Below are 26,700 nucleotides of genomic sequence, written 5' to 3'. Positions count from 1 at the left end.
CTTAAAAGACTTACACAATACGATATATACACACACACAAACACTCCAAGGATTCGTCTCAACAGTTCAAGGCAAAGCTGATGCTAAGGCACTAAACAGAAGCAGAACCTCAACCCTAAAAACTACTGACAAACCCCTCACAACCACCCGCAGTCAAGTCACCGTGGCAACACACTGGCAGGTCGCTCTCACAAATCACTGTCAAGTAGCCATTACTACACACTGTCAAGTTGCTATTACCATACCCTATCAGGTCACCATCACTGCATACTGTCTAGTGACTATCACCACACCATCAAGTCTAATCACTTTTATTACACAGCATTAAAGTCCCATGGTGAAGTAGGTCCTGAAGCTCATTTGTATGCGTTTTAGAAGTACTTCTGACTCCTCACTCACACACACACACTCGGAATGCTGTTAAAGTGTATTTATAGATCTCGACGAATGGGGTGATTACATCTCCAAATTCAATCGCCCAGGACAGGAATGCCACCCAGAGAGAAGAGTCTCTGTGTGTGCTGGAACTGCTGCACCGCCTAGCTTAGCAAGCTAACACCGCCTAGCTTAGCAAGCTAACATACTAAAACCAGTGGGAGCCTGAGATTAGCATCCGGATACTTGTAGCACGCAAGTTCCCAGAAGCTTGCTGCGGCCTCCTGACATCTTGACTAGAGGATATCTTAGCACAGTGCTGTCATGGAATCCTCTGACACAACAGCACATCTACTGACCCCCTGGCTGCTGGAACACAACACTACAACTACTTTATTCAGTTGTTCTTAGTCAAACATGTCTGTCTTTCTTTGGGCTCGGAGTGAGCCAATGCGTTGTGTGTAAATCAGTGACCTGCTTCTTTAGGGTGCATGGAGACATTGCAGAATGCCATCAAACATGAACTGCAAAGACTTTATGGCATGACTCTGTATGGTTCAGGAAAATGATACTGTTGGAACTATGTGTATGTTCCCTTTTGGATAGACACACACACACATACACATATACATTCACACACAAACACACACACACAAACACTTCCAGATATCATATGGTGACACACTGCTACCAGGCAGGGTGTTAGCCCACATGGCCCATCCAGTTGCCTGGCATCCACTGAGCCTCAGTGCCATCTGTGACGCAGTGGGGGCACACTGGCGCCATTGTGTGGCCAGCACTGTGATGTCACACAGCCTCAACATCAAAGCCTGTCAGGGAGTGGGCAGGACCAATCGGAGGAGGGCTTGGGTCATGGGTCAAAAATGAATTGGGCTGCAGATTAGCTCCACACAAACACACACACACACACTGCACATAGACTTACAGTAGGAAATGTGTACACATTAATAGGCGTACAAATACAAACTTTGATCACACACACACAGACACACACACACACACTCTGACATGATGTGCACATACAGGGGGCAGTATGAGGCCAGTGTTCAGGACCAGGGTGTTAATTTGTGAGACAATATTTATAGACACTGCTGTGCCATACCAGGCAGGCCCATTTAACAGTCAACCTAGAGCAGCTAAATACAGGACATGAACACAGACACCTTCATTCGCACGAGCGCTCACACACACATACAAACACACACACACACACACACACACACACACACTGTATGGCGGGTAGCCCAGGTCATGTTTACAGGATTGTGGGTAGTGTGAGCCAACCAATCAAAAGGCAGCAGGCTATTTCCATGCTCGGGCCCGAACAAGGTTGCAGAGGGGAATGTCAGCAAACACCCAGACAGCAACACGGATCGACAACAGACAACACACCCACATACAGGACGCACATACAGGATGAACTGGTACCATTCAAAGGGCACTGGGATTGGACATGCACCTAGTAGCTATCAATCAGTGTCGATCAGAGCCGGACCAGGGTGAGGGGGCATGAGAGACCCTTGAGAGGAGAGCCTGGTACAGAAATGAAGAGAGCAATCAGACACACCTCTTCCGCAGTGATACGTCTGCTTGCCTGGTCTAAGACTAAAATAACCCCCCTCACTCTCTGTTCCCCTTTTCAGGAACACCCTGTTCCCCTGGGCCCTGTGTGTGTGTGTGTGTGTGTGTGTGTGTACCAAGGCCATGTATTTTATCCCATGTTGCACATCTCTGTTAATGTGTTTAGCCTGCGATCATACAAAACAGTCCAAAACAGAGCTTGGGGGCGTGTGGAGGGGATCAGGGTTTTTCAGCTAACAACCTTATTTCTACAACCTATCAACTGCAGCGTGGCCAGTTTGGATGTATGGACCTGAGCACCTCCTTGACTAACTGATGTCTTGTCATTTCCTCTACTGGCCAACATCTCTGCTCTCTGTACACAGTGGGTCTGGGCCAGACGCCAGGAGCAGAGGTGTCCTCCCGAGGTCTGACACGTCCCAAACAGGAAACAGGTGAACCATTTCCTGTGCCTTGATTTGCCAGGAAAATACACAAAACACAAAAGTGCACTTACCTGCTTGTGGGGAAAGAGTCAAAAGAGATGTAGTGGGCGCTCCTCCTGCTGTTCTCTACATCTCTGGTCGACGGCAATCTACAGTGAGAGAGGGAGGAGCCCAAAGGAGAATGGGAGGTGTCATTACAGCTTGTAATCTCCCTGGAAATACACATCAGCACAACAACAATAGATGCTTTACAGGAAGTAGAACCACTTCTTCATAGGATATTGCTGTGATTGTGATGTTCTGTCGGTAGTGCAACACGCTATAGCAATGCTGCAGTTGGCACAGTACATGAGGTGTTAGTAGTGCTGTACTGTTCCTGGCAGTAGGTAATGTTGTGGGTCCTGCGAGGACAACGGGCACACCCCCTCTGTGACATGTCATAGAGATGACATGCCACTGGGGACAGGACAGATGCAACAGACTGAGAGTGTTGCGCATGTGTTTTGTGAGGAGTTTCAACGTGACCTCATCAATGACACTTCTAAATCATCGCCATGAAATGGGGATCAATCTCAAGGGCTTCTTCTAACTCCATCTCATATCCCATCTCATCAACATCGGTTTGATCAGAACTGGAGTTATCAGAACTCTCAAAAACGCCCTTCAGAACATGCTGGTGGTAAAGCCCTCCCTCCGCTGCTCCATGGGTCGTGCTGCGTACAGGGTGCACCTCCCATCACACTGGCCTCCTCGTGGGTAGGATGGAGGAAACAAGAATCTGGAGCAACTAGGTTCCTACCGGTTCAAAACTCCTCCAAAGAGAGGTAACTAATAAATGAATGGACTCCACTAGCTATTTGGATGAACTCCCATAACTGTGTGCCATCAGCATCAGACAGGATTCCCATCAGCCTAGCTACACCAGACCATAACAGAATACTGAAACTGAGACAATGGATTCAGCAACATAACCACAAGCCCTCTCTTCCTCTTTGATTGCTTGCACAACTGTCAGTTAGGTCAGGACCGAAGTGAAGGAACTTCCTCTTCCCGGCAGAGGAAGAAAACACGCTGAGAGAATCAGGACGTAAAAGCGCGGAAACATCACAATGCTAAACCTCTTGTTTACATCAGATTTGATGTCATTTGTACAAAATCAAGAACAACCAGAAACTGCGTTCGCAAATTCCTCCATTCAGATGACTCTCAGAGATGGCCTTTCCTTGACACTTCATCAAGTTACTTACAACAACACATATTTACACACACACAAAACTATTTTACTGAACATACCATAGAGCAACAAAGACTAGTTTCTGCTGGGGCAAACTACAATGGGGTTGCCATGAGCAGGGAAGCACACAAGCAACAAGGTTCCTGCCGAACCACCCATAGGCAAGAAACACATATCTCTCTGACTAGGACAGGGCATGTCACTATTAGGAACAGTCTCTCCTGCCAGGGACAACGATCGTTAGCAAGTGGCCCATTGTAAAGAAGCACAGAATGTGAGCGTGAATGAAAAGTCAGTCTACTCACCAACCCTGTACACAAAGCCTGCATTCAAACAACACCTAGTGTATCCGTGTCCAATCATACCCAATGCCTTGTTCATGGGTCCTGTGGACATTGCTGTTTCAACAAAGCACCAGCATGAGCACACTGTAGAGATGCAGCTGTGTTCTGTGTGAGCCAAGGGTGGGGAGAGAGATCCATACCTGGAAATCCAAAGTCCTGACCAGGGAGTGGGACCTGTAAGGCCAGGAGTCAACCCTCACATCGACTCAGTGTATCCAAGATAGTTCAGGCTCCTCCATGTGGTTTGTATACATCAGACGCACACACGCCATCTCTATTTCTCTCTCTCTCTCTCTCTCTCTCTCTCTCTCTCTCTCTCTCTCTCTCTCACTCTCTCTCTGTCTCTCTCTGTCTCTCTCTGTCTCACTCTCTGTCTCACTCTCTGTCTCTCTCTCTCTGTCTCTCTCTCTCTGTCTCTCTCTCTCTGTCTCTCTATCTCTCTCTCTCTCTCTCTCTCTCTCTCTCTCTCTCTCTCTCTCTCTCTCTCTCTCTCTCTCTGTCTCTCTCTCTGTCTCTCTATCTCTCTCTCTCTCTCTCTCTCTCTCTCTCTCTCTGTCTCTCTGTCTCTCTCTGTGTCTCTCTCTCTCTGTCTCTCTCACAGAGCTAGCTTAGCCATAGACTTTTACAAGTGGTGTCTCTGCTCGTGACAGCACTCCTCTCCACTCAGAGCAAGTCACAGGGACAGTCTTAGTCACGATTCCTTCCTCCCTAAACTCCAACATCACTTCCTAGTCCCTCCTCCTCCTCCGCCTCCACTTCCCTTAACTTGGCGTGAGTGTAAAAGTCTGGAGGAGGAACAAGGGGGATTCAGTGTCTCAGCAACAAACACACACCCACACACACACCCACACACACACACACACACGGGAACCCCCCAAAACAAATGTGTAACTGTGCCCTGTTGAATCTGTCTCTTTCCCCAGAGGAATGTATGTGTATGGTGAATGGGTTGTTATTATTTGCGTTCTCTAACACACACACACTCACACCCACACAAACTAGACTCTGACATGAACACTTAGCACGATATCCCACCAAGAGAGGTTACAGGATTGTGTGGGCAACTGAGTCAGAGTGGTCAAAACAACGTGAGTCAGGGCCTGTTGATTGTCATTGCCTATCATAACTGGGTATCAGAACATAGCTAGATCCTAACCTGTCTCTATAACAGTGTGTTTCTCAATCTGTGACTGGCAGAGGCCTCAGAGATAACAGGTTGTCTTCCCATCATTCACAGTCAGGGCCATTACCACTACAATGATGACAGTAGGGAAACTACATCATTATCTGAGCCTTTCCTATAAAAACCACAGAACTGGCCACAACTACTGAATCAGAGTCAAGCTTAGACAGGAGCAGTGCATTGTGGGTATTGTGGGAATTTCTGGATGACATGTACACATTCATTCTACAGTCACTCTGTGGGTAATGGAATCAAGAGAAATGCAGCAACTGTCAGGTGTGACCGCTGGGCCCCCCCCCCCCCCGCCACCCTACACACACCTATTTCCAGGTGAGGTTCTCTCTTCAGGTAACATCCCCTGCATCTGTTAGAGAGTGTGTTTAGCTCCATCTGGTGGTGCTCCACTGTTTCTTGGGATTAACAGAATCCTGCTTCCCCTCAAACTTGACAGTGTCACCTATTCCCAGCCTAGGACTCATGCCCAGCCTAGGGCTTGGTCCTATAGCTTCGAGCTTACCTGAGACCTACTGCAGCTACACGGTGTGAGGCGGAGCCATTAACATCACGACACACCCCTATCCCCTCTCCCCCAGCCCCTACCCCCTCTCCCTCGGCCCTATCCCCTCTCCATCAGCCCCTGTCCCCTCTCCATCAGCCCCTATCCCCTCTCCCTCAGCCCCTATCCCCTATCCCTCAGCCCCTGTCCCCTCTCCCTCAGCCCTGTCCCCTCTCCATCAGCCCCTATCCCCTCTCCCTCAGCCCCTATCCCCTATCCCTCAGCCCCTGTCCCCTCTCCCTCAGCCCCTATCCCCTCTCCCTCAGCCCCTATCCCCTATCCCTCAGCCCTCTCCCCTCTCCCTCAGCCCCTATCCCCTCTCCCTCAGCCCTGTCCCCTCTCCCTCAGCCCTCTCCCCTCTCCCTCAGCCCTGTCCCCTCTCCCTCGGCCCTCTCCCCTCTCCCTCAGCCCTGTCCCCTCTCCCTCAGCCCCTATCCCCTCTCCCTCTCCCTCAGCCCCTATCCCCTCTCCCTCAGCCCCTATCCCCTCTCCCTCAGCCCCTATCCCCTATCCCTCAGCCCTCTCCCCTCTCCCTCAGCCCTGTCCCCTCTCCCTCAGCCCCTCTCCCCTCTCCCTCAGCCCCTCTCCCCTCTCCCTCAGCCCTGTCCCCTCTCCCTCGGCCCTCTCCCCTCTCCCTCAGCCCTGTCCCCTCTCCCTCGGCCCTCTCCCTCTCCCTCGGCCCTGTCCCCTCTCCCTCAGCCCTGTCCCCTCTCCCTCAGCCCCTATCCCCTCTCCCTCAGCCCTCTCCCCTCTCCCTCAGCCCTGTCCCCTCTCCCTCAGCCCTGTCCCCTCTCCCTCAGCCCCTATCCCCTCTCCCTCAGCCCTGTGAAGGCTCTCAGACAGGGGGAACCATGACAACACTGCTGATGGAAGCCAAACAAAGCACAATCTCTGGCTCTGCTGTATGAGTCCCACTCTATGATGATAAAAGTCCTCATTCTCTTCGACTGGACAGTGTCTTTTACAGAAAGGGTGAGATTTGGTATAAGGGATGGCTGCAAAGACACTCTCTCCCCCCCAGACACACACAGCAACAACCCTGTGACCACACTCTGGTCACTGGGTTCATCTTTAGAATAACCACAAGGGTCATGTGATCAACCAGCCGAAAACAAACACACATCTCTGTGTCTATCAACTTCACCATCAGAAGGAGACATATTCAGTAGTGCTCTCTCTATTGGAGGACTTGATTGGAGACAGATGCATCTGTCTTCAGTCATTCTAGGCCGACTGACAAGAGGAGAACACACACCAGCTTCTTTGACATCTTAACAAGTATTTACTATGAATCTCAAGTTTCATTCTGTGAATATACTCTCACATGGGTGGTTCTTATTGGACTATCCAATATTAGCTGAAGGTTTTTGTCAGAAAATCAAACTCAAAGGCTCATGGGAAAAGTCGTCCATTCATGAAGGTTGGCATAGAGAAAGAAATAGGCTTCTTTATGTTTAAATAGAAGGAAAATATGCCAGCTGTCAGAGGTATTCAGGAGCTACTTCCTATGGTTGCCAAAATAATTAGAGCGACATTTAATTTTTACTTATTTACACCCTCTTTCTCTCTCACATTTTGTCTCTCCAAATACCAGGGTGGTTTGTGTCTAGAATATTGATTGGTCATTGAGTTTGACAGTATGGCCTTTGACTAATCAATCAGACTGTGCCTCTGGGCAGAAGAGAAACACACACACACACAATGTGAGTGTGCATGAGAGAAAGAGAAAGGGAGAGAGAGGTCAGCTGTTGTTGCGTTTGTTTTCTGAGAGCTTGTTTACCACATGAGCTAAGGGTGGGCACACCTGCTGGTCTCGGGGATCTCACATCCCTGGCTGTTTCTGTCTAGTATCCCATTCTTCTCACAACCGTCCAATCCAAAACCTGAGTTTACCTAAAACTCTATCAGTCTATATTCTTCCATATTTTCTTTCTCTCTCCCTTTTCTCTGTTCTCCTTCTTTTCGGCACGCATACTCATTGATACGCTGGGAACCAGGGTTTTCACAGTCACTAATGTTGACACTCAGGCCTTGTTTGCAACAGAGCCCTCCAAGGCAGCTCCAACAGCCCTGGTAGACACTGCTGTGTATGTACTGTGTTATTCCTGTCCAGGGGCGGGATTGAGCCACACTGCCAGTTCATTGGCTGATAAAGCTGTTTTCCTGCAGCTATTAGCCAATCTCCTGAATGCTGTGTAGGAGAGGAACTCACGAACCATGAAAGCCTTGTGCTCCTGACAATGGCTTGTGGGGAGACTGGACAAATACTAACTCTCTCTCTCTCTCTCTCTCTCTCTCTCTCTCTCTCTCTCTCTCTCTCTCTCTCTCTCTCTCTCTCCCCCCCACCCCCCCCCTCCACATGTACACATCAGCCCTTGTGTGCTTCCTTTCTAAACTCCAACTGTGGTTACACACATATTACATGAAGAGTTCTGACCAAGGGACAGTCAGCCAACCCTAGCAATGACGTTGCTTGCATGACAGAAGCGTCTGTGGGGGTGTGGGAGGAGCCCTCCCTGGGCTCGGTGGACAGGTGGAATTGAGACAGATGGGCAGACAAGATAGCCCAAACCAGTAGAAGTGTACTTCCTCTTCATACAGGGATGGTGATGGGAGAAACACCGATGCTAAGTTCCTGTGAGCTTCAGAGAGGAAGGAGAGCAGAAGAAAGAGAAGAGGACATGGGGGTAAAGAAGATGTTACTATGCACAATATCAGATGAATGAATGACTGCACTTCACAGTCTGGGTTTTTGTTGTGCACGAGGAGCTTAATGACTGTAACTTTGTGTACCTATGTTCTATTTGTACACAAGGTGTCTGTGTGTGCGCATGTGCATGAATTGCAGAGAGTCAAGTTGTATATGTGTGTGTGTGTTTGTGTGTGTGTGTTTGACAGTGTGTGTGTTTTTTAACCAGCCACACAGCATTTCTGTTAGCGTGCGTGAGAGTTGGTATGCAGGGTGAGTCGGAATGACAGGCGTTTGGGAGATGGGCCTGGAGATTAGGAACATTGGAGCGCTTAGGGCACTCTCACACACACACACTCTCACTCGCTCTCGTTGACGTCATGCATAGAATGCCACCCTTTTAACAGCAAATTCCACCTCCCTCTCCCTCTCATTCACTCAGGACGGAGGAGACTGATAGACTGCAGCCCAGGGAGGAGTGTGACTGCTGACCATGATGCCGACCTGGCTGTCTTCTCACACAGGGAGACAGGAGAAGAGACGGGGGGGGGGGGGGGGGGGCACATTGGAGAGGTTGAGATATTAGACGTTAGCTCGTCAGTGTAGAGTGGACGGTAATAAACTGAGTAGAACCTGTGTGTGTGTGTGTGTGACTGTGAGTGTGTGTGGGTGCCATGTCTCAGGGCGCTATGACATTACAGTGGAACAGGAATGTGGCTCGTCAATACAGAAGGTACAGCGTACAGTATCAGCCTCTTTCCTTTGGCCAAATATGGAAGGTCCCACAATAAACTAATACAATGGAATGCTGTGCACACAGAAATATGCATCAACATATATAAACAGACAAACACACACACACACACACACTGCACTGAACAAAGAACAATTAGGCAAAGATAAGCGTAGTATAGTTCCATTGTAAGCGCCAGTGGCTGTGACTAACTGGTTGTTAAAGAGCAGGAAGAGATTATTATATCTTATGAAATCATCAACGAAGCATAGCTGTATCATATACACCAGTTTTAAAATGGCTGTGGTTTTAAGCATTACTAATCCAGCTAGATAAGAGCTCTGTTGAGACAGCTCAGACAGAGAGAGTCGAGGGTGCAGAGAACTGCTGTCTGCTGTACAGTAAAGATTTAAGCGCTAATCAACTGTGCTAAACCGATATCAAGCTGTGCTTTAAGTATGGTCTCTCTCTCTCTCACCTCTTCCCTCCCCCCATCTCCCAGACACACACACACACAATTGATTTGCTATTCATTTTTCTTTATTGAGCTACACTTGTCAATGGTCAGGACATTATTGTAGATACAAATTGACTAGCCTGGATAAATAATGGTTGTAGGAAATGACAGTGGAAAAGCACTGAGATGAAGGTTTATCCATTTATTTAGTAGTACCAAGTGGTAATTGTTTAGCTAACTCTTTAAACTTCTCTCCTGGGACTGTGGAAGTGGTTGAAAGGACAGACAAATGAATAGAAGGATAGTTAGATGGGTGGAAGAACAGATGAGTAGAAGATTGGACGACTGGATGGGTAGAAGAAAAGAGCAGTGCAGTGGACCATCTCCACTGACTTGAAATGAAGAAGTGGAACCGTAGAGACAGGGCCTAGATGAGGAAGTAGGGTCACACATCCAGCACATGTCTCAAACACCCGCCCACTCTCCCACCTGATGGCATCATGTGTGTTGTTGTCACCAATCTCATGTCTGTCAATACCCTGGGGTTTTCAAACAGAAATCGCTAATCTGTGAAAACAGGTTCCACAGGTTCTGTGTTCCACATGTTCTGTGTTCTACAGGTTCTATTTTCCACAGGTTCTGTGTTCCACAGGGTGTGGTTCCTGCCAGGCTATCTGGGTAACTGGGGCTGTCCACGGCCAGGTCACGTGTGGGCAGCTGTGGAGAGGCTGTGCTGTGGAGGGGCTGTGCTGTGGAGGGGCTGTGCTGTGGAGGGGCTGTGCTGTGGAGGGGCTGTGCTGTGAAGGGGTTGTGCTGTGGAGGGGCTGTGCTATGGAGAGGCTGTGCTGTGGAGGGGCTGTGCTATGGAGAGGCTGTGCTGTGGAGGGGCTGTGCTGTGGAGGGGCTGTGCTGTGGAGGGGTTGTGCTGTGGAGAGGCTGTGCTGTGGAGAGGCTGTGCTGTGGAGGGGCTGTGCTGTGGAGAGGCTGTGCTATGGAGGGGCTGTGCTGTGAAGGGGCTGTGCTGTGGAGGGGCTGTGCTGTGGAGGGGCTGTGCTGTGGAGGGGTTGTGCTGTGGAGAGGCTGTGCTGTGGAGGGGCTGTGCTGTGGAGGGGCTGTGCTAGTTCTAGAGGCTGTGCTAGACAGGAGCTCATATGGCAGGCAGATGAGGTGTTTACACACTTACAGGGTGTAAAGCCTGCAGCCTGAAACCTGCTGCTTTAATATGCTGCCCCTAAGTTGTTGTTCCCATGTTGTCCTATCATCAGAATGATGTCATATTGTAGAGATTGTTATTGTTGCCTGTCTAGTCCTTGATCATCTGCTGCAAGTAAGATATGCACTATTTGTAAGTCACTTTAGATCCAATAAATCATTCATAAATGAATGAAATGTGAAAATTTTAAATACAAAATGTAATATGCCGTCTCCCGGAACAGCACAGGTAGTCTACTGCCACAGGCCTGTGTGTGTGTGCATGCATGTGTAAGTGTCCCTAAAAGTGTGTAGTGTGTGCGTGTGTGTGCATGTGTATGTGTGAGGGATTCAGAGAGAGTGGACGCCTCTGTTTACCTAGAGTAAATGAACCTCGTCACTGCCACTTATGTGCCAACATGATTCCAATGAGGCTGAAGATATGACCTTCTACACACACACTTTCCCATACACACAGCAAACAGGATACAGCGGTAACATGAGCACTGGAACAAGACCATCAGGTTCTCCGACACAGATGTCCCACATGCGGACAATCTACACACACTACTGAAGCTTGGAAACGGAAATGAGTCAACGATGTCAACAGGACCTACTGTTACGGCCAGAGACGTTAAAGATTGAAAGAGAAGGAAACATTGTATCCTTCAAACTAGATCCACGCTACCTGTAGTTCAGTTCAGTGAGTTCCAGGGGAAGGCTGTGGTTTCTCTGGTTGAGCTATCTACAGTGGTGCTAGGCTTCGAGAGGGGGTGTGATGGCTCTAGCTTCACCACTGACACTCCACATATCTGACGGTCCCAGGTTGTGACCTCGCTCACAGTAACCTCGTGGGCCCCTGTGTTTGGTGACCTCTGACCCCTCTCTGTGCACTCTGCTGCCCCACTGAGTCCCCCCCCACACACATCTGTCTCAATCTCGATCCCGCTGTTCCCTCCCTCCATGCACCCACAGCTGTGTGTGTGTGTGTGTGTGTGTGTGTGTGTGTGTGTGTGTGTGTGTGTGTGTGTGTGTGTGTGTGTGTGTGAGTGTGTAGTGTGTGTTGTTTGTGTGGGTGTGTGTGTGATTGGAATGGGAGGGCTGCATTTTTACAGAGAAAAATGAGGGACCCCAGACTATACTACAGGTTGGAGTGACTAACTTAAGTGCTGAGCATGGTACCTTATCAAACATGATATTGACTTCACTTGACACTTTAGGATCCTAAAATTGTAAATGTAATATAAGCTAGCATGTACAAGTGACGTACAAACACATGCACCACAGGTCTTTGCATTAGAAACTGTAGGTTCATAGGTTCATATAACGACAGTAAATCAAGATGCCAAAGCTAATTTAGTATAGATGCAATCTACAGAGACAGAAAGCTCCAGCATTGATGACAGAAACATATATATTTATTTGTGACACACCAGAAAAGAAAAAAAATCTGAATGAATCTTGCAATGGCCTACAGCAACTAATGTTCAACTAGCTCATACACTGAGCACTTACAAAATGGAATGGAAATAAGCTATCTCATTAACTTTACATAAACAGACCTGCAGCACAAGTGTGTGTGCGTGTGTAAGTGTGTGTGAGCGTGTGTGTTGGAGCCTTGTCACTAATCATACATCTCTGTCCTGTCAGTGTATATCTGATCCCAAGTCGCTCAGACACGTAAAAACAACTACAGTCCTCTGAACCCCAACTGAACCTGTCAGCGCTCAGAGACAGGAGGCTGCTACTGGGAGGATGGACGTACGTACGTGAGTGTGTGTGTGTGTGTGTGTGTGTGTGTGTTGAACACACAGCCAAGCCTGCTACGATGTGGAACTGTGCGTTTATCGGTAACAACAATCACATAGTGGAGAGGGCGTAGATAAAGAAGCTTCAGTCTTCATGAGAATAGCTCAGTCTCACTTAGAAAAACCCAGACTGGATTGACCTGCTCCTCCACCCCCCAATGTCGATGTGACCCCATCTGGATTGACCTGCTCCTCCACCCCCCAATGTCGATGTGACCCCATCTGGATTGACCTGCTCCTCCACCCCCCAATGTCGATGTGACCCCATCTGGATTGACCTGCTCCTCCACCCCCCAATGTCGATGTGACCCCATCTGGATTGACCCGCTCCTCCACCCCCCAATGTCGATGTGACCCCATCTGGAACTCCGGGTGGAGTTTGAAGATGGAGCTTGTCTATTCTCCGTGAATCTTCAGGTCAAGAGGTTATTATCTTTAACTTAGATCCCCACCAGTATGAAATCATAGCAATGACACACGGTGTGATAATGGCTTGGGTTGTTCTGTAGCTCTGTACATTTCCATAGAACGTTAGAAGTGTGCCTGATGTTAAAACACACCAGAGAAACAGAGGTGGACTATCGTGTGTCAGAGGTCAACATCTATTTAACCCTAACCTGTGTACTTAACCTGAGAGCCATCCAGCTCAGGAGTAGCTAGTCAGTAAGCGCACCATACTAGTGTGTCTGCAGTCTATTCCACTCCACACATAACACTGTGCTCTTATACAGCCCCTGCTATGTGAATTGCCTATATTATAATGATCAAGAAGAAAATGTTTTTAATTTTTGGTTGAGGGAATTTCTTGGAAATTGACTAAAACGAAAGAAGTCGAGTCATGCTGAAAAGGGAGTTTAAAATACAGAAGCTGTTGTGAGAGTTGGTGTGACACAGTTGACCTCAACTGGCTGACTCATATGACCTTTGACTCCTACTGTGCTCCCTGAATGGTCATGTTCATATGGGACATTGAGAGTTGAAGGCTTAGGATTTGGAGTTAAACGTCATGCCGCAGGTATGTCCTCAACCGTATAGAAGGAGATATAACTTAATATACCTTTAAAATAGAGCCACACCTTTCTTTAGGCCTAAGGCATCCACGCCACAACAAACATATGAGCAATCACAAAACCGTACAATAGACGGGACGAGTCACATCCAGGTGGATCTCCAGGGAGAAGGACAGCATGCATGAACACTGGGTCACTCATCTGATTACATTCTACAGACAGCCCTAGACGTGAACTCTACTCATCATCATCCCCATCATCACCTACTACAGCAAGAACAGCAACATCAGCAGTATCACCACACTACAGAGACTGCACTCACTAGCTATGTCAGAGATCGAATCGAATTGTATTTGTATAGACAACTTTACAAGGAATGTCACAAAGGGCTTCACAGATGGCTACAGATCAGAACTTATCAGCATCAACCTTCAAGGTAGACAAGGAAACTCCCCCAAAACTCTCAAAATGATGAAGAAACCTGGGGAGGAAGTGGTCACCGTGCGTGACTGAACAAAGTCAAACGCCTGTATCAACCCAGGCAAGAACATGTTTGTAAATTGCTCATTAAACATTAAGCATTTTTCAAGTATTATTGCTGATTGCGGAGGAGCACGGGGTGCAAGCGCTCAAAGACCAATGCTCGAAGGCTTCACAGCGCGTGGTGTCCTCGATCGGCTCAGCTTGGTCCCCGCGCGCTCGAGGCTTTCCAGCAAAGTTCTAGTTACATAAGTGGAGTATCTCAGAGTTTATACATAGCGGCATACCACGGCTAAAGTGTTGTTACTGATACAGCCGCTGATCCAGTGGTCCTACCCTGCGCGCGCTCTGAAATGGCATTTGGAACTTGGGATGGCACGGCTGTATTTAAGTAAAAAGGACAGTTGAAGCGCAGTGACACAGAGACCATCAAAGTTAAAAAATGAAACTTATAACAGTCTAACCTTGGGACCGACCACGTGAAAAATATATCAGATAATATCTGTTTAACAATCAGACGAGAAGATTTGTTGGGAAGTTATTTAATATAATAGTCTTCTATGGAATAATAATTTCCAATGATCAAGCATTGATCATCTACAATACTCTGCGCTCTGCCAAAACAACTTAAATAAAAAATGTCTCTAGGCAACAAAACTAGTCATTTCAGTGCACGCAATAGCCTATTGATCCCCAAAATAAACCCTAGTGGTAGATTTCAGCGGTGGATTTTAGTTTGCGACGAGTTTGCAGAAGTTCAGAGGTAGAATATCACTTACCCGCTCTGAAGGTCAGACAGTACAAAGTTAGAATCAGGTTCTGGAAACTACACGACCAGTCCTCCAGCGCACTCTAATAATAACACCACTGTATGAGGCGAGTGCCGACGGATTCTAGACCAACCAAGCGAAAGTACTGTCTTTATATTACAAATTATTTCCACCACCAACTAACTACTGTAAACTCCGCAGCTGGTGGCACTGCAGTGGCTGATTGTTTTCGTTCCGTTTGTCGCGATGTTGTCACCGCTTGGAGCGTCCAGTCACCTGTGCGCACTTGTGACAACTATGGCCACCAATGGCAAAGCTCAGAGGGCATACTGGGAAGTGTAGTTCTCCGGAACGGGAGTATTTTAGGGAGTGACGTGATGCACCAGCCCGTTGACAGGGGCGTTCACTTGGCACAACCTACAACACTCTACAAGGTTGCGAGGCAAGATATTTTATCTTTCAAAACGAAGCACTTGTCCACAGGAGGGCAGCCTTGTCAAAAGAATGCTTTAAGACACCTCCATCATGTCAATATTTAGATAGAAACCAATACAATTACAATTCTCATGTGTAAAAAAAAAAAAAAAAAAACACAAACAAAACAGACACACAAGGTTGTTTGTAGTTGTACTTTAGTGCAATCTTTTTGGTCAGTCAGTGGAGATCAATTTCAACACAGAGCCGAACAGGCCTCATACAAACAAAACTATCCTGATGAACACGACTCAACTATATATCAAGCTACAATCAAGTCCCACGCTGAGCATTAAAAACTATTTTGAATCACATTAGAATGTACAACTTAATCAAAGTCAAAAATCTGTACTCCAACTGATTGAGGGAAACAATAAGAGCTCTTCTATTGACCGTCCTTGACAGTCCATTAATCATATACACTATGATCAAGCATGATGATTGTTTTCATTTCTTTTCTTTTTTTACTGACATTCTTTACATTGCATGACATACAACTTGAGAAACCCAATACTGACTCATCATTACCATCATAATGTAGATCCAGTGCAGCAGGATTCATCTCCTACCCCAGCTTTGATGAAGACACCAAGACAGGGAGCATCACAGAAGAAAAACTATCCAATGGTCAAATCAAAGTTGGAAAGCAGATGTTGCTTGAGGTAAGTCTTTGGCTCTTCCTATAGAGAACACTGATCTATCTGCCTTGAGAATGCTAGGAATCCTCAGAGTCCACAGCTGGCCAATAGAAATAGGCTATTTTAAAGTTAAAAAGGAAATAAACAAAAAAAATCCTAAATCCCCATTCAAAAGTGATGAATGAAATCATGAGTTTCCTCATTTAAAAGCACCCATCGACAAATCAAAAGACAACGCAGAAGGAAGTGATCATCCCTGCTTCCCTCAGGTCCCATGGGGTTGATGCTGCAGAAGAGGAGGGTTCACACAGAGGAACAGAGGGGCAACAACTCTGCACAAGAATATACGGGCTACAGGAACAGTGGACAAGAGGTGTGGTGTGGGGAGGAGGGGTGGAGGGGTGGAGGAGGAGGAGAGCTTCTATGTGTAGGGCGAGGGGGGGTACTGCGGATGCCACCAGTCCATGAGTCTCACGCTGTGCACCGGGTCCAGCACCACCTGGGTCCCCCCCTGCTCCCCCGTCTTCCTCCCCCTCTGGAGGGGAGAGTCCTGGAAGAGCAGGCGAACGCGGTGGTGACGCATGTCTGTGCTCACGTTGATGGTGAACTAAGGAGAGGCACACCGAGCACAGCAGTTAGGCAGGGCAGGGGAGAACGCTCCCTGCTGGTGACGATGGGTATAGCAGGCGGAGGAGGTAGACAGGCGGGTACTTACCAGGGTAAGGGTCATGCCCATGATGACTGGGTTGAGCCGTATGAAGTTGAGAGTGGTGACTTGCAGCAGGTAGCAGTCGGAGTCTGGGTTGGAGTGGACCTCTTCGTACTGCCTGGGCAACAGCAGGGCCCGGGTGCTGCCGTTCTTACAGCGCGCCTGCTGGAGGGAGATAAGAACTGACATGTAAACACAAGGTTTATCTCTACCTTACAGCCTACTCTCATGTGCGTTTCAGTGGCTACACAAACCCGCCGAGGTGCAAAAGAGAACATCAGACTCTCACCTGCTTTATGAACTTGAAGTTGAACTCCCACATGGGCTCTGGTCGAGTCCCGACCACCTTGTTGTCCCAGAACAGCAGACACTACAGGGAGAAACACAGCCATAAGGATCTGGAAGAGCTACACGTTAGCCTGTCAGTGAGTACACTTTCCTACACCACCAAAAGGCACCTGGAGACTGGAGGAAACTCTGACAGGAAGAGGTCTGGCAGACCCAAAGCCACAACAGAATCAGAAGACTAGTTTCTGAGAGTCAACAGCTTGCGTGATAGGCAGCTCACAGGACAACAGCTTCAAGCACAGCTCAACACTGGTCGAAGTAAGCAAGTCTCAGTAGATGGTTGAAATGCTGCAAAATGCTGTGGTAGCAGTTTTGGTTAAGGGTGCCACTCACTCTGTGGAAGTGGCCGACTCAGGATCCAGCAGAAGAGCCCCCAAACCATCACTTTCAACCATCAACTGAGACTTGCTTACTTCGACCAGTGTTGAGCTGTGCTTGAAGCTGTTGTCCTGTGAGCTGCCTATCACACAAGCTGTTGACTCTCAGAAACTAGTCTTCTGATTCTGTTGTGGCTTTGGGTCTGCCAGACCTCTTCCTGTCAGTTTCCTCCAGTTTTCAGGTGACTTTTGATGGTGTAGGAAACTGTACTCACTGACACCTTGGCTTTCTTTGTAATTTCTATGTAAAGACCTACACTTTTAAGGGCTATAAAGGTCTGTCTGTCTGTCTATCTGTCTTCCTTTGTCAATTGATAAACCTAAACAATGTGTTTTACCTCTGGCAGTTGTTTTGTGTGAACTGTTAGCATTTATCTGTGCTTTGCTGCAAAGCTAATTTCCCCCAGTGGGACAAAAGACAAACGTATAAAGTGGACACACCGCCATGTTGTGCGTTTACCTTGGAGTTGAGCAGGGTTGTGGGCGTGGCCTCGGGAAGCAGCGGGCTCTGGGAGACGCGCGAGCAGAACGGCTCGTACAGGTGGAAGAGCGAACGAATGACCCTCACACGCAGGCAGCGCATCCTGGCCACGCTGCTTGGCTGCAGGCGCAGCGGCAGGCGGGCTTCCAGACTGTAGTGTCTGCAGGACGGGAGACAACACGCCTCGTTAAGGTTTCAACTGGGCAACCCACCTTCCATTCCTGCTCTCATTCATTTTGGTTGTCACGGCTGAGTTGACCCTCGGTTCTACACTGAGAATAACTCCGATCCGAGAGCGTCTCTTAGGACTCATTTTAGGAGAGCAGTGCATCCAAAGCTATACCAACACTGGCCACGACTTTTGCCTCGTCGGTACATGTTGCGTGTTTGTAGGTGAAGTGATCCAATGACAGAAAGGAGGAGGATCCATGGAGAGAGAGCTCACCTCCTGTAGAGCCTGGTCCAGAAGGCAGCGGTGCAGGTGACGGTCCAGGCGCTCCTGCAGACCAGAGCAAACCTACACACGTCTTCTGGACGGATGTAGGCGGCCAGCACCAGCCAGATATCCATGGGGTACTCCTCCCCATCACTGCATTCACTGCTCTCTGACGGAGCACACACAACATACGCACATGAAGTCGTCAGCATCAACACATCCATCTTCTCATTCTTTCTTGGACATTCTTCTTCACAACTTTGCTCTACTACACAGCTTCACAGACATCATTTGTATCAATGGCAGACATTGGTATGGATAACACATATCCAGGTATAGATTTGAGAATCTCCAAAAGCATAGTGCACCTTTTCTTCTCTTGTTTTTCTTCTTGCGCGCCCCTTTGATGTCGTTCTCTCCATCCTCTTCAGGGTCCAGGTCGTCACTGCTCTCCAGGGTGTCAGCTGTGACGCTGGCCACTGAGGACAACACTTCCTGTACGGGACCATGTGACGCCTCCAGTCCGCACAGCAACTTTACTGGAAAAGACATAGAAAAGCAGGAGATGAGAATAAGACAACTAAATGTACAATTATACTGTTAAATGTGATCAACTGATTAAGGTAACCAAGCTACAACATGAACACAAAGCAGTTTTATAATTGTAACCTTGACCTCGAGCTATTTGGCACTCGTGCAACAACGATCTGCCCTGATATCAGAACAAAAAACTAGTTGACTAACTTGACTACCTTCTTTTTCAACTGCATTAGCAACGGCCTTCTTCACCCTCCCTGACTTCACAATTGCTGGATCGGCATTGGCGAAATCAGCAACAGTCACTGTGGGAAAGAGGAAAATTATGCCGTTATATTAGTGGAACCATACAAGATGCTACATCTGTCTTATCACAATCCATCCCACCACGCACTAGCTACAGTAACCTGGTGACGTATCTTATGTGGGCCCCCTGTGTTACTAAAATATAGCCTACTGTTAGTTAATGACGAATGTGTACAGTTTTGAAAGATATTTCATTTTTATTTCTAACGAGAAATTACATATATTGCTTGGACACGTCCACTTGACCAAAGGAACTAGGGTGGAGTGAAGGCAAGATCAAAGAAACAGCCTTCAATTAGCTACTGTACCAAGCCCCGATTGATTGAATAAACCACACGGCTACTTGAGCTAGCTAGCCTCGTCAACACACCCGATTCCGAACAGACGTCCCCGGCCCGAAATTTCAGCCGTTTTCGGTTCCCTTTCTTGGGCATAACGGTAACAAGGGTCTTTGGCCGCCTAGCGAGGCTGTTTGTCCTGCCATGTCTCAGTGACAAGCAGAGGAAAAGAGAAAATGAGAAAAATTAGGGAGAAATTGAAAAAAGCTCCTCCAGGATCTTCAGCCATCATGGAATGGACCAAAAGGCTTCCGTAGTTGGGTTATAACAACGCGAGAGTATGGTTCTAAACCTGCTGTCTGTTTTATTTGTTTAAATTTGACAGAAATCTTTTTTTTTCTTCAGAAAATAACTAAATGAAAAAACTGTATTTGAATACAAAAATTGTCATTGAGGTGTTGTGCTTCAATAATTTCAGATTCAGAACAAAATCTACCATCACAGGCTACAACATTTCAATAATTTCATGATTCATTCTTAAACGGGTTATATTTCTCTTGCAGTTGGTTAGGCTGGCAAAATGATCTTAAAATAAAATTGCATAAAAATAACTACCTTAAAATAACCACCTGGAATGCTAGAATGAGCGCATCGCAATGTATTGTGATTGGACAAAACACCTTAGTGGAACTCCTTGATATGAAGTTATAGTTTAGATGTGTTACAGTCACTGAAGCTATTGAAAAAGATTTTCCTTAGATTTCCTTAATGTAACATGAATACAATGTTCAATGTTGGCTTACACGTAGAAAGATGATTGATGAGATTATAGGCTATTTAGACAGTAGATTACTGCTACACAGAAAATATAGATTCGCCTAATAAGTAGCCTACAGATAGCGCTATCAATATCAGTACGAGTACGACTAATTGTGATGTGAATATGATATTATTTTCTATCCTATTTCAGACTCTGCCAGTTCCATTTTTTTTATGTCCCACCAGGGAGCGCTGCGCATGACACTATTTTGGTCTCAGACTCACCAGAGCGTGCCGCACGTGCACATTACAACAATTCCGTGAACGCGCATAGTGGTGCTGATGTGAGGAGTTGTCGCTACCGCTTGAGCGGAATGTCTCAAGATTCTCCGTAAATATGAGTGTGCTTTCGTTGCTGAAACGGGGAGAGTAAACGTCGTGCGTATTGGCTCATCGATAAATTGCATTGTTCTTCTCTAGATTACAGGGACTTGCTCCCTATCCTTATTCGTAGTGGTGACAGCTGCGGAAACACAAGTGTGTGAGGGAGGAGTGTGTGAGGGAGAGAGCGTGTGTCGGCTCGGCGGTGGTGTGGAGAGGAGATGGCAGCGGCGGATACCGCAGAAATGCCTTGCTCTCGCGGAAAAAAGGAACGATTTACGGCAACTGGTGGGTGTTGAATCAAAGGAGCCTCGGAAATCGGGTGAAATTTGATCTGTTGGAATATATCCTCCCTGTGCTCGCATCAGTGAACAAGTATCGTTGAGCTGTCAATCAAATCACAGTGGAATCGGGAGTGCATGGCTCTGAGCTGGGCGGATCTCCTCGCGAGGTGATAAATGCCGGTTGATATGGAAAAGGTCAAGATCGACTCATTTCAGACGAATTTGCCAAAATAAGACTCAAAATAAAGCGTTGACCATATGGTTGAATGCTGGCTTTTGCAATTTGTCTCTTTGAAAGTTTTTAATCGAAAACATATTTATTGCGCACCGCTTCCGATTTGTGATCAACTGTATAGATAATCTGGTGTAGCTGGGGCGTCTCGCACATACATGATGCCACGCTCTCATTCCCCACTGCAATAGCCTACTATGTTGTAGGACTGTAATAAGGCAGCAGCGAAGATGATGTGCGAGGTGATGCCGACCATAACCGAGGGGGACTCGGGTGGTCCTCCCAGGGGCGGGAGCACCCAAAACGGCGCCGACCAGGAGGCCAACTTCGAGCAGTTGATGGTAAACATGTTGGACGAGAGAGACAAGCTACTCGAATCACTGCGTGAGACCCAGGAGACCCTCATCCAATCACAGACCAAGCTGCAGGGTGCCCAGCACGAGAGGGACGTGCTCCAACGTCAGATCAACGCAGCGCTGCCTCAGGTACGCTTCCTAAGACCCAGCCTGACCGATAGGGACCTGTAGCCTATCTACTCCAGCAGTAGCTAAAAAAAGGCACAGCCTCCTTCGAGCTACTCAATGCATTCCCAGCCTGTCTATAACTGCTTGGCACAGGGGGTAGGACTAAATGTAATGTCAGGATGGTCCATAGGTCTGGAATCTCCGACCAGCCATGCCCTCTTACAGTAAATACTTGAACATTAAAGGCTCCTAATCCAGCCATCCACTATCTCTAGTCCTTTTTACCTGTTGTGGACTATGCCACCTTTAAGGAGTGGTGACTAGAAGAAGAGCTTAAGGCAGAGAACACAGTCCCAGTCAGCTTGATTGGAGTGGAACCAACAATCTTTTGTTCTTAAAGCTTGCAGGCTATCCACTGCCAACAGGCTTAACCCACTTGGCAGTGGAGGTAACATTCTTGCCATGACTGGAACCCTCCACTGTGAGATCCTCATGGTGAATCCACTCTAACACGATTCAATAGGACATCACCAAGCTGTTCAGCAGAATATGTTGCAACATGGAATGTGTTAGTGGACCTGGAATGGTTTGGAACATTGCTGATGCAAAACCAGGAAGACAGGGAAGCGCGCGTGTGTGTGTGTGTGCCTGCCGTGCTGGTTCCTTACTGATGGTGACAGCATGGGTACAGCCTCTTGAGAGGAAACATGGCCGACTGTTAGTGCACACGGCCCTGGGCTGCTTGCTCTCTTTCCCAGATCTGTGTGTGTGTGTGTGTGTGTGTGTGCATACAAGTGTGTGTGACTGTGTGGGAAGGGACTGTCATGCTTGTTTTCTAATCTTGGTTGGTTTAGCAAAATGTTTTATTTCTGTGATAATAAGTATTATACAGTCAGAGACCTGGGGGCAATGTCTACGGTTCACTCACATATACACAGAAACACATACACATTTGAGGCTTGCGTCACAATGACATGTAATTGTGCTACGGTATGTCATTCCCAGCAGACAGGGAGTGTTAGGGAGCTCAAGTCAAAGCTGTTCATCCTGTCTCTAGAATTTCTAGAAATCAATGTAGCTATTATCCCAACCCCACATCCTCACCCATTCCAGGGAATGATACAGGACTTATGACAAGGCAGCTATGACAACTCTCCTCCCCCTCTCTTCTCACTTCGGCCCTGGAGTCAGTCTGTGTGTGTGTATGTGTCAGTGTGTGTGTGTGTGTGTGGGCTCTCTCAGCCCAGCCCGGATGCCGGCTGTACCCTGAGCTGATGTGAGACGGATGCATCGGTCATGACATGACCACAGTGCCCTCCTTACACCTCGCTGCCACCCTCTCTTCTGGGCTGCACAGCAAACATTCGACTCCACCTGTGTGTGTGTGTGTGTGTGTGTGTGTGTGTGTGTGTGTGTGTATGTATGTGTGTGTGTGTGTGTGTGTCTTTTCCTTGGTGTCTGACACCACAGGGCTTGGACTGGCCTGACCCAGAACTGTCAAATCTTCACTATCATGATGCACGCACACACATACAAGCACGCATACAAGCACACACACACACACATACACGTGCACGCTCCCCAGGATGGATGTGTTCATTAACCACAAAGAGTTTCAGATTAACTTGTCAGCCCATTACAGTGCATAATACTGCTAATACAGTCCTCAGGGATGGGTTTTCCCATAGTCAAATGAGCTTTTAAGCAGACACACAGTCACATAGTGGCTCTCCTTCCAGTGTATAAGAGTTGTGTACGTGTGTTTACAATGTACAGGGTGGTTCAGGCACTGTGGGTGGGTATGATTACACGTGTGGGCTTCGTTCTCCTCTGATCCTCGTTCGCTCGCTGGTTCTAGAGCTCCCTCCATGTTTGTCCCTGTGTGAAAGTATATGAGTGTGTGTGTGTTAAGTCCAGGTCGGGCCGAATAGGCCGCGAGGGCCTGTGTAGAGCTGATGTGATTGTGGATGAAAGGCTTGACTACAGTGTGCACACCGGTTTCTGTGAAAGGCGGTGGTGTGTGTGTAGAAGGTGTCCCGGCGTTTGTGTGTGTTGGCATGTGTGTGGGAGGCAGTAGAAGGTGTCCCAGTGTGTGTGTGTGTGTGTGTGTGTGTGTGTGTGTGTGTGTGTGTGTGTGTGTTTGTGTGTGTGTGGGAGGCAGTAGAAGGTGTCCCAGTGTGTGTGTGTGTGTGTGTGTGTGTGTGTGTGGGAGGCAGTAGAAGGTGTCCCAGTGTGTGTGTGTGTGTGTGTGTGTGTGTGTGTTTGTGTGTGTGTGTGTGTGTGTGTGTGTGTGTGTGTGTGTGTGGGAGGCAGTAGAAGGTGTCCCAGTGTGTGTGTGTGTGTGTGTGTGTGTGTGTGTGTGTGTGTGTGTGTGTGTGTGTGTGTGTGTGTGTGGGAGGCAGTAGAAGGTGTCCCAGTGTGTGTGTGTGTGTGTGTGTGTGTGTGTGTGTGTGTGTGTGTGTGTGTGTGTGTGTGGGAGGCAGTAGAAGGTGTCCCAGTGTGTGTGACAGTGGAGGCCCCAGTGAAGGCAGCTGTTCTCCTTTTGTTTTCTAGGCTGAGGCAGAGGTGGCCGCTTGTTTCCCAGCATGTGTGTGTGTGTGTGTGTGTCAGTTGGTGGAAATAGCCCCTGTTGTGTCTGACTGGAGCAGGTGTCATAACAAACAGGGGGTAAAGGGGGTGGGGGGAGCACACACACACATTATACACTCATTACGGACCCTTCTCACACACACAGCGACACACACCTCGTTACTGACCCTTGGCACACACATCCTCTCTCTTATGGCCTTTTGTCAGCAGAGTTTGTGTCGGTTTACTAAATCCCTCCATAATCGAACCCCTTATTCCGGCCCCCTATTGGCTTTAGAGCTAGTTAGAGCTCCTGAGGACACCTATTCCTCCTAGGTAGACCTTCCCTACTGACAGGGCTGGCCCCACTGAACACAGAGTTTGAATATCCGCTTTGCACAGAGCCGTGAGTCGTTTTTCAACTGCAAATTTGACCTTGACTGTGCTTCCTTCCATATTGTTCACTCGGTGTGCTGCACTGCTTGTGGGTGTGTGTGTGTGTGTCTCTGTACGGATTGAGTGTGCGTTCCGATCCATCCTCTTTCCTTCTCAAGTATCAGTCGGTCCAGGTTGATCTCAGTCTGTCCCTTTGCCCTTCCTCTGCATGTAATGCTGCCCACAGGCCCACCCTGGAACAGCCTGATGTCATGCTCCTCATCCTCCCCTTCTTTCCTTCCTTCCTGCCTTCCTTCCTTCCTTCCTTCCTTCCTTCCTTCCTTCCTTCCTTCCTTCCTTCCTCCCTCTCGTCTCCTCTCTCTCCAGCGTTCCAGCTGTGTTGGCTGCTCAGTTAGCAGGTGGCCCTCTGTACTGTACTGTAGTTGTGAGGAGGTGGGGAGGGCTAGCTCATCAATAAGCCAGTAGCTCCATTAGCTGCTCCATTAGGACAGACACGACCCCCGGACTCCTGTCATGGGCTCTGCTCCCTGACGGCTCCCTGTCTCCACCCAGCCCAGCCCAGCCCAGAACAGGACCACACTTCAGACCACAGCCTACTGCATGGTTCAGTACAGCAGCAAACCTCTGACTTCCTGTGTGTCTGTGTGTGTGTGTGTGTGTGTGTGTACAGTCCAAAGTTCAGATTATTCAGCAGTGTTCTGAGGTCTGACCAGGAGAGTTGAGGTAGGGTGAGCCACTCATGTTCACCACCACAATGTCTTGCACTGAAACGCCAGCACAGCAAACACTCTGTATGTGTGTGTGTGTGTGTGTGTGTGTGTGTGTGTGTGTGTGTGTGTGTGTGTGTGTGGAGAGAGTGTGCCCAGGGCTAGCATTGGTTACCCATGGGTGAGCAAGCCAGCTTCATTCACCATGATGGGAGAATATTAAGAGGGCCACTGAGTGGAAAAATTACCACGTTCCTTGTAAACCCCAAATCTTTAATCTCACGCAATATTATATAACTGACAATGCTTCAAAAGGGGATGAATTACACGTTTGGTGTTCTGTTAGGGAGAAAAGTGAGAATGTAGACAATGAAGGAAAGAGAGAGAGAGAGAGAGAGAGAGAGAGAGAGAGAGAGAGAGAAAGAGAGAGAGGGTGAGTGAGTTGTTTGATAAAGCTGCAGGAGGCTACAGACTGGGAGAGCACAGGAAGGTAGAGCCCGGGCCTCATTAGCTGGAAAGGTTCAGGAAGCTGGAGTTTAATGAACCACCTCTGTGTCTGTCGGCCCTGTGTTGGCCCTAACTGACACTACCCGACTATCTCTCCTTCCTTGAACGTTCTCTCTCTCCTTTCTGTTTCTCTCCCCCTCTATATGTTCTGTCTCTCTCTTTCTGGGTTCCTGGGGTGTAGGGCTGGCCCCTGTCCCAGGGCCACACATGTCCCCAAGTCGGAACATTTAATAGAATATTAGCCCACTATGGTAGCTCTCTCACCCTGCGCCGCTCCATCCCTCGTTCTGTCCATCGCTCTGCTATGCCAGGGCCATCTGTTTCCCAGTGGAAGGCACGTTTAGCTCACCCAGGTGCCAATGTGTCCCCCTGACTCCCTGAAAGGGAGAGAGAGAGACAGGGAGGGAGGGAGGGAGAGGGAGAGAGAGAGAGAGGAGGGAGAGAGACGGGGAGGGAGGGAGGGAGGGGAGACAGAGAAAGAGAGAGAGAAAGAGAGAGAGAGAGAGAGAGAGAGAGGAGGGAGGGAGAGAGAGAGAGAGAGAGAGAGAGAGAGAGAGAGAGAGAGAGAGAGAGAGAGAGGAAGGGAAAGGAGAGCAGGTCAGGAAATACCTGGATCTCAGTGAGCATAGCTGCTTCTTTTTGTCGATTGATAGTTTGAAGATCTGTGTGTGTGCCCGTGTGTGTGTGGTTGAGTGAGTGTACATGTGTGTGTGTGTGTTAGCACCCTCTCTCGTTCTGTTATCGGTAGCACCTTATCAGCCATCCAAATGAGATCTGTCACCTCGCAGACTCTGGAAGAGGTGGCCTCCATCACCTTGATCGTCTAAAACAGCGTTGCATCCTTCATAACACATCATTAGGTATTCTAGATTAAGATGCCACCTCCCGAGATCAGCCCAGGGGTGTGTGTCCTAACATGTCATCCCTGTCCACCAGGCCCATCCATCTCCCCCTGCAGGGC

At 48.2% G+C, this 26,700-nt stretch overlaps 3 protein-coding genes across 9 annotated transcripts in view; 1 reads left to right on the top strand and 2 right to left on the bottom strand.

The window, feature by feature from the left end:
• Positions 1 to 15,123, bottom strand: part of tfeb (transcription factor EB) — a 30,948-nt gene extending 15,825 nt beyond the window's left edge. Inside the window, exons 1-2 of one of the 3 annotated variants that reach the window (XM_084704306.1) lie at positions 14,867 to 15,123; positions 2,474 to 2,551 (exon numbers count right to left, since the gene is read on the bottom strand). The gene's annotated coding sequence lies outside the window, so the exon portion shown is untranslated. Of the gene's footprint in view, positions 1 to 2,473; positions 2,552 to 4,120; positions 5,458 to 5,483; positions 5,737 to 14,866 lie in introns of those variants that run through there. The other 2 variants (XM_084704308.1, XM_084704307.1) reach the window with 2 other exon arrangements.
• A 349-nt stretch (positions 15,124 to 15,472) lies between these two features.
• tmem183a (transmembrane protein 183A) lies at positions 15,473 to 19,722 on the bottom strand. 2 transcript variants are annotated; one of them, XM_084706417.1, is made up of 8 exons: positions 19,534 to 19,722; positions 19,073 to 19,162; positions 18,689 to 18,859; positions 18,330 to 18,489; positions 17,864 to 18,044; positions 16,968 to 17,048; positions 16,685 to 16,843; positions 15,473 to 16,576 (listed from the first exon to the last, which is right to left on the bottom strand). In XM_084706417.1, exons 1-8 carry the CDS (start codon positions 19,595 to 19,597, stop codon positions 16,391 to 16,393), a joined length of 1,092 nt encoding a protein of 363 aa, XP_084562543.1. In that variant the 5' UTR covers positions 19,598 to 19,722; the 3' UTR covers positions 15,473 to 16,390. The 2 variants fall into 2 exon arrangements, with proteins under 2 accessions (XP_084562543.1, XP_084562544.1); XM_084706418.1 differs by having other exon boundaries at positions 16,685 to 16,840.
• Positions 19,723 to 21,327: 1,605 nt separating this feature from the next.
• The window catches only part of ppfia4 (PTPRF interacting protein alpha 4), a 39,077-nt gene continuing 33,704 nt past the window's right edge, over positions 21,328 to 26,700 (top strand). For all 4 annotated transcript variants that reach the window (XM_084704841.1, XM_084704840.1, XM_084704839.1 and 1 more), the window contains exon 1: positions 21,328 to 21,582. In XM_084704841.1, the coding sequence (XP_084560967.1) occupies positions 21,328 to 21,582 (255 nt within the window). The remainder of the gene's footprint in view (positions 21,583 to 26,700) is intronic.

The sequence above is a fragment of the Hypomesus nipponensis genome, chromosome 9, assembly GCF_054491055.1.
Source record: "Hypomesus nipponensis isolate SF chromosome 9, ASM5449105v1, whole genome shotgun sequence".
Taxonomy (NCBI): domain Eukaryota; kingdom Metazoa; phylum Chordata; class Actinopteri; order Osmeriformes; family Osmeridae; genus Hypomesus; species Hypomesus nipponensis.
This window is presented reverse-complemented; position numbering and strand designations above follow the sequence as displayed.

Coding starts and splice junctions, on each gene's coding strand:
- tmem183a (XM_084706417.1), bottom strand. CDS start 19,597: ATGCCCAAGAAAGGGAACCGAAAACGGCTGAAATTTCGGGCCGGGGAC. Junction 18,860..19,072: donor TAATGCAGTTGAAAAAGAAG/GTAGTCAAGTTA, acceptor TGTCTTTTCCAG/TAAAGTTGCTGTGCGGACTG. Junction 18,045..18,329: donor TGGACCAGGCTCTACAGGAG/GTGAGCTCTCTC, acceptor CCCGTCCTGCAG/ACACTACAGTCTGGAAGCCC.